This window comes from Hyla sarda, chromosome 11 (genome assembly GCF_029499605.1).
Source record: "Hyla sarda isolate aHylSar1 chromosome 11, aHylSar1.hap1, whole genome shotgun sequence".
NCBI classification, from domain to species: Eukaryota; Metazoa; Chordata; class Amphibia; order Anura; family Hylidae; genus Hyla; species Hyla sarda.
The window spans coordinates 99,462,878-99,469,180 of NC_079199.1; the positions used below are offsets into that span (position 1 = coordinate 99,462,878).

The 6,303-nt window shown below is 43.7% G+C and overlaps 1 protein-coding gene across 1 annotated transcript in view; it reads right to left on the reverse strand.

The window, feature by feature from the left end:
- METTL25B (methyltransferase like 25B) overlaps positions 1 to 6,060 on the reverse strand; it is a gene marked incomplete at its 5' end in the record, with an annotated part of 18,390 nt that extends 12,330 nt beyond the window's left edge. The window contains 5 exons of the mRNA XM_056545137.1: positions 1 to 292; positions 1,254 to 1,397; positions 3,270 to 3,332; positions 4,448 to 4,661; positions 5,921 to 6,060. The exon at positions 1 to 292 is cut by the window's left edge and continues 367 nt beyond it. Of these exons, the coding sequence (XP_056401112.1) occupies positions 1 to 292; positions 1,254 to 1,397; positions 3,270 to 3,332; positions 4,448 to 4,661; positions 5,921 to 6,060 (853 nt within the window). The remainder of the gene's footprint in view (positions 293 to 1,253; positions 1,398 to 3,269; positions 3,333 to 4,447; positions 4,662 to 5,920) is intronic.
- Positions 6,061 to 6,303: the final 243 nt, after the last annotated feature.

Here is a 6,303-nt window from a genome sequence, read left to right on the forward strand (position 1 = left end):
TGGCAAAGTGCCGTAGCATGGCAACACTAAGGTCTCCACAAGCATGGAGTCCGGTTATTATAAAGTGGTCCGGCTGACAATAGTGGCAGTGGTCTGAAGAGCTTACAGGCAGGGTTACAAGTTCTTGTGTAGTAGTAAATTGGGCAGATGCACTGGATTCACTTGGATTTGTCTCCTTACGATCAGTTAATTGATGCACAAATTCCTCCCATGAGGCTTGAGGGTCTACAGTGGCCAAGACGTGCCGCGGGGGCTTGGATGACTGGATGCTGGTGATATCATAAGCCAGGCCCTAAAGGGAGAAGAAAATAGACACTATTAATATGTATTACAAGATGAGCCAAGGCCCACAGCAAAATCACTCAGATAAGTCGATTTTTTATGCTTACCGTACAATCTCTTTCTCAGAGGATCCATTGGGGGACACAGAAGCGTAGGTATATGCTCTTGCCACTAGGAGGCGCTGACACTAGGCATACAAAGAAACGTCGGCCCCTCCTGGCAGGATATACCCGCCCACTGACCCTGAGCTTATCAGTTTAGTCCCAAAGCAGTAGGAGGAAACCAACAGAGAAAGAAACCGGCAGGTGTCCGAGGGTACCAGACAAAAATGGAAACCAAACCTTAGTCACCAACCATGGGTGGGCGCTGTGTCCCCCAATGGATCCTCCGAGAAAGAGATTTTTCGGTAAGCATATATTTTTCTCGGTTGGTACCATTGGGGGACACAGAACCGTGGGACGTACCAAAGCAGTCCCCGGGGTGGGAAAAAAACCCAACATAGAATCAGAAAGAGGACTGAGCCACAGCTACCTGCAACACCTTGCACCCCAAAACGGCGTCAGCGGACGCGAATGTGTGCACGTGGTAAACTTTAGTGAAAGTGTGTAAGGACGACCCGGTGGCCGCTTACTGACCCTGAGCTAATCAGTTTTAGCTTAGTGTCACCGCACATTCCGTTGGGGCTTCTTGGGCTCTCCCATCCGTCACGCCCTCTCCCATAGACTTGCACTGAGGAGGCGTGGCCGTGACATCACTAGCAGGGCGTGGCCTCCAGCACTGCACCCGAAGCTGTAAATGAACGCCGGGTGCAACAAGGAGATCGCGGGTGTCCCCAGCGGAGGGACCCCCCCCCCCGCGATCAGACATCTTATCCTCTATACTTTGGATAGGGGATAAGATGTCTATGGGCGGAGTACCCCTTTAAGGGGGCTAAAATCCTTTTATGAAGTTCACAATAAAAAAAAAGTTACCTTTGTTGGTCTCATTCGTTCCTTCTTCAGAATGTAGATTAAATCATGATCGAATTTGGTGGCCATGGCGACGAGGTTGTGGTCGGCTTCTACTGCTGTGACGTCGAGCCCTTGACCGAACGATAAGACCCTCGACAGGTGACCCTAGAAACACAGTGAAGTGAAGAGAGAAAATCAGCAGGAATCCAGCAACTACTAGGGAATATTCACACAGGGTGGATACGCTGCAGATTTTCCAACAGATCTCAGACACACATTGTGTAAAGAAGATTTAGGTTTAGATTCAGTGCTAAAATGTGACCTGTGGGCGGATTTTAAATGTGCAGCGTGCTGATATATATGTTGCGGGAATGCTGCAGATTTAGTGCAGATTTTCTCCAATGATTTTAATGTGAAGCCAAAATCTGCTGTGAAAAAAAGGTTGTGGCTCTGGAGCAAAATCCACAACTGTGCATCTTAAATGCGTTGTCCAGGAATTCCCCCCAAAAATTGAAAACAATTCAGCTTTTTTTTCCCCCTTCATAAACAGCACCACTGCTGTCCACAGGTTGTGTTTGGTATTACTGCTCAGCTCCATCATGTCATTCAAGGATTTCAATTGAAGATTGTGGGATAAAAAAAAATAATAATAAATATTTTTCATTAAAGGGGGACTCCAGGGAAGTATATATCTAAGCTCTAAAGCTACCACACTACCTGGATATGTTTCCTGTAATGCATGGCTCCTGTGGCCTCTGTTGTCTTTTCTGGCTACTTGATATTCATTGCCATCCTTCTATCCTCTTGCCTACATCTCCCCGCAATCATTGCAGCTCTGCTCTGTCAATCCCCACCCTTACGCACTGAGAAGCAGAGAGAGATCCAGTGTTTGATTGGCTGAGGCTGCACACACCTCCCAGTTTTCAGCATTAAAGAAAGCATGACTCCTCAGTGCAGGGCAGAACACACACATTGTCTGTCTCTCTCAGGAAGTTGGGGGCTGCTTTCAGAGAGGGATTTGGACAGAGACAGAGTAGACGGCTGGATGAGGTCATTCCCTCACTTCAAGTGACAACTGCGGGGACACTGCTCTATGTAGCTAATGAATTATATTCAGAGAATTAAATAGGTTGAGGAGTGGGAAAGGATGGGCTGTGGGTTTGGTTCCCCGGAGTGCCCTTTTAAGGTATACGGGAGGAAAAATGCCACAAAAAAAAAAAGAAAAAAAAAATGCCAGAGTATGCAGTGATTTTAAAAACAGCAACCAAGCCATAAAAAGGATTGCAAAAATTGGTACAGACAAAAGCACCATGTAATTCTGGCGTTTCATATTTATAGAGTATCTGTCATGATCTTGTTACATTTTACAATCCTCCCAGGTCACTGCCCCCATCATGATAAACCACCCCGGCCTTTACTTTTATTATTTTTTAGTTTTCTACCTTGATTTTGCTCTGTATTTTCTGCTCAGTCTCAGTCAGATTCACAGACTGGGAAGGGGCGTTCCCCAGCAGGCCTGACATCATAATGCAGGGGAGAACTTCCTCCCTCACTACACAGCCCAGAGCAGTTCAGTGTGAGATGAGCTATGATTGGCTAAGACTGCACACATACCCCTCAGTACTCCAGACTGTATTTCATGATTTTAGACTTATGCCAGGCCAGCAGGAGTCCAAAGTCTGTGCAAGAGATGGGGGGGAAATGTTCTCTGGACAAGTAGGGAGACACCTAGTGGCAGCTTTTTTAAACACAAATAAAACATAGAAAACTTAATTTTTTTTTGTAAACAAAGTACATTAGAAAGATTGTTTTATTTACCATAAGGAGTCTAATAGCAACAATTTGTTTTAATGATAGTGCCCATTTAAATGCGGACACTCCGCTAGCATCTGACGTTTTTGCCCTAAAAAAAAGGAGTGCGGTGAATATGGATTTTATTTTCCGTCATTTTACTGCAATGTCCAGTGTCTGATTTTAGCCTCATGCTGCTTCCCCGGACAGAAAACAATAATCACAATATAAAACATATAACCGTACCTGACCGCTGCCGACATCCACCACATGATCGCACCGTGTGACGTCACTCAACTTCTTCACCAACTGTGGGACAGAAAGAAAAGAAACAAGTCACAGGCTGAGCTGACATTGTCTGGTGATCGGGTTTTAGGAGACTGACTGCCTTTTCCTCATGATTTACACTACAACTCCCAGCATGTTGGACTATATAGTAGTATATAGTATAGGTCAGTGTTTCCCAACCAGGGGTGCCTCCAGCTGTTGCAAAACTACAACTCCCAGCATGTTGGACTATATAGTAGTATATAGTATAGGTCAGTATTTCCCAACCAGGGGTGCCTCCAGCTGTTGCAAAACTACAACTCCCAGCATGTTGGACTATATAGTAGTATATAGTATAGGTCAGTGTTTCCCAACCAGGGGTGCCTCCAGCTGTTGCAAAACTACAACTCCCAGCATGTTGGACTATATAGTAGTATATAGTATAGGTCAGTGTTTCCCAACCAGGGGTGCCTCCAGCTGTTGCAAAACTACAACTCCCAGCATGTTGGACTATATAGTAGTATATAGTATAGGTCAGTGTTTCCCAACCAGAGTGCCTCCAGCTGTTGAAAAACTACAACTCCCAGCATGTTGGACTATATAGTAGTATATAGTATAGGTCAGTGTTTCCCAACCAGGGGTGCCTCCAGCTGTTGCAAAACGACAACTCCCAGCATGTTGGACTATATAGTAGTATATAGTATAGGTCAGTGTTTCCCAACCAGGGGTGCCTCCAGCTGTTGCAAAACTACAACTCCCAGCATGTTGGACTATATAGTAGTATATAGTATAGGTCAATGTTTCCCAACCAGGGGTGCCTCCAGCTGTTGCAAAACTACAACTCCCAGCATGTTGGACTATATAGTAGTATAGGTCAATGTTTCTCAGCCAGGGGTGCCTCCAGCTGTTGCAAAACTACAACTCCCAGCATGTTGGACTATATAGTAGTATATAGTATAGGTCAGTGTTTCCCAACCAGGGGGACCTCCAGCTGATGCAAAGCTACAACTCCCAGCATGCCCGGACAGCCGTTGGCTGTCCGGGCATGCTGGGAGTTGTAGTTTTGCAACAGCTGGAGGCATACTGGTTGGGAAACCCTTCCTTATAACCTGGCATAAGCAACAAGGAAAAACCATACGGCGCAGAGAGGACCTCACCTTCCCCAGACGCCGGATTTCATGCTGTTTCTTTGGCTTCACGTGTTTCCTGAAGAGAGGATCCAGTAAGGAGCTCTGGCAGTGGTTTGTCTGGAACTCGGCGGGTCTCTTCTTATCTGCGCCTCCGACGTCATGACGTGGCATTCGACGAAAGGCCAAGGACTGCGCCGAGACCTTCAGAGCCAAGAGACTGAGCGGCCATACTGACCTGTAACTGGACAGAGAAAGGACAAGCTGAATGATTACATGGACTGTCTATACATCCATATGTATGTAAGGTAGATGGCAGACTGGATGGGCTACACATATGCAAACAAAAACTGAAATAGTCAATTGTAACACTTTAAAGGCCAGCGACCCGAGATCCTTACATACATGTTTATGCTGGATTTTTTTTCTCGCTGCCTGACAACTGACAACTGTGGTATTTTTGGCTATAGCAAACTAAGTTTTCATTAAAGGGGTACTCCGGTGGAAATTATTATTATTATTATTTTTTTTAATCAACTGGTGCCAGAAAGTTAAGCAAATTTGTAAATTACTTCTACTAAAAAATATTAATCCTTTCAGTACTTATGAGCTTCTGAAGTTGAGTTGTTCTTTTATGTCTAAGTGCTCTCTGATGACACGTGTCTCGGGAACCGCCCAGTTTAGAAGAGGTTTGCTATGGGGATTTTCTTCTAAACTGTGCGGTTCCCGAGACACGTGTCATCAGAGAGCACTTAGACATAAAAGAACAACTCAACTTCAGAAGCTCATAAGTACTGAAAGGATTAACATTTTTTTTTATAGAAGTAATTTACAAACCTGTTTAACCTTCTGGAGCCAGTTGATTGATATATATATATATATATATATATATATATACATACACACACATATACATATATATATATATATATATATATATATATATATATATTTAAAAAAAAATTCCTGGATAACACCCTTAATCCTTCCAGTGCTTATCAGCTGCTGTATAATCCACAGGAAGTTCTTTTCCACAGTACTCTCTGCTGACACCTCTGTTCATTTTAGGAACTGTCCAGAGCAGCATAGGTTTGCTATGGGGATTTGCTCCTACTCTGGACAGTTCTTAAAATGGACAGAAATGTCAGCAGAGAGCACTGTGGTCAGACAGAAAGGAAATTAAAAAAGAAAAGAACTTCCTGTGGAGCATACAGCAGCTGATAAGTACTGGAAGGATTAAGATTTTTTAATAGAAGTAATTTACAAATCTGTTTAACTTTCTGGCACCAGTTGATTTAGAAAAAAAAAACTAAAAAAAAAAAAAAGAGTTTTGAAGTGGAGTACCCCTTTAATAATTCTTCACACTATTTGCACAGGTAGAAGTGTGAGCTCCTGGGTCCAGAAAGAAGTAACCGCGCAGCCTTCATTGTAGTGTACAGGGGATTATACCACAATCTAATAGAGATAATATCATTGTGTCTGGAAACACTTATACTAACCTACCTTGTGTTCTTTGTGTTACTATTAGAAAGGAGCTGATCAGCCAACTCTGGAGCTGTCAGGTCCGACAGGGTTAATCTCCAGGACTCTGGCAGCGTCTCCCACAGGTTGTCAGTAAAAAATTCCTGAAAATAATGAATTAATTAATGAATTTTATTTATTTAAGTAAAGAGTACCTCTTTATTCATCTATCATCTTTATTCAGTACCATCTTGTTAAATGTTATAATCCCCCCAGGTCACTGCCCCCATCATGATAAACCACCCCCCGGCCTTTATTTTTATTATTTTTTAGTTTTCTACCTTGATAGGGGTGTTCCCCAGCAGACGTGACATCATCTGAAGCCATACAGGGGAGAACTTCCTCCCTCACTCTGCTACACACAG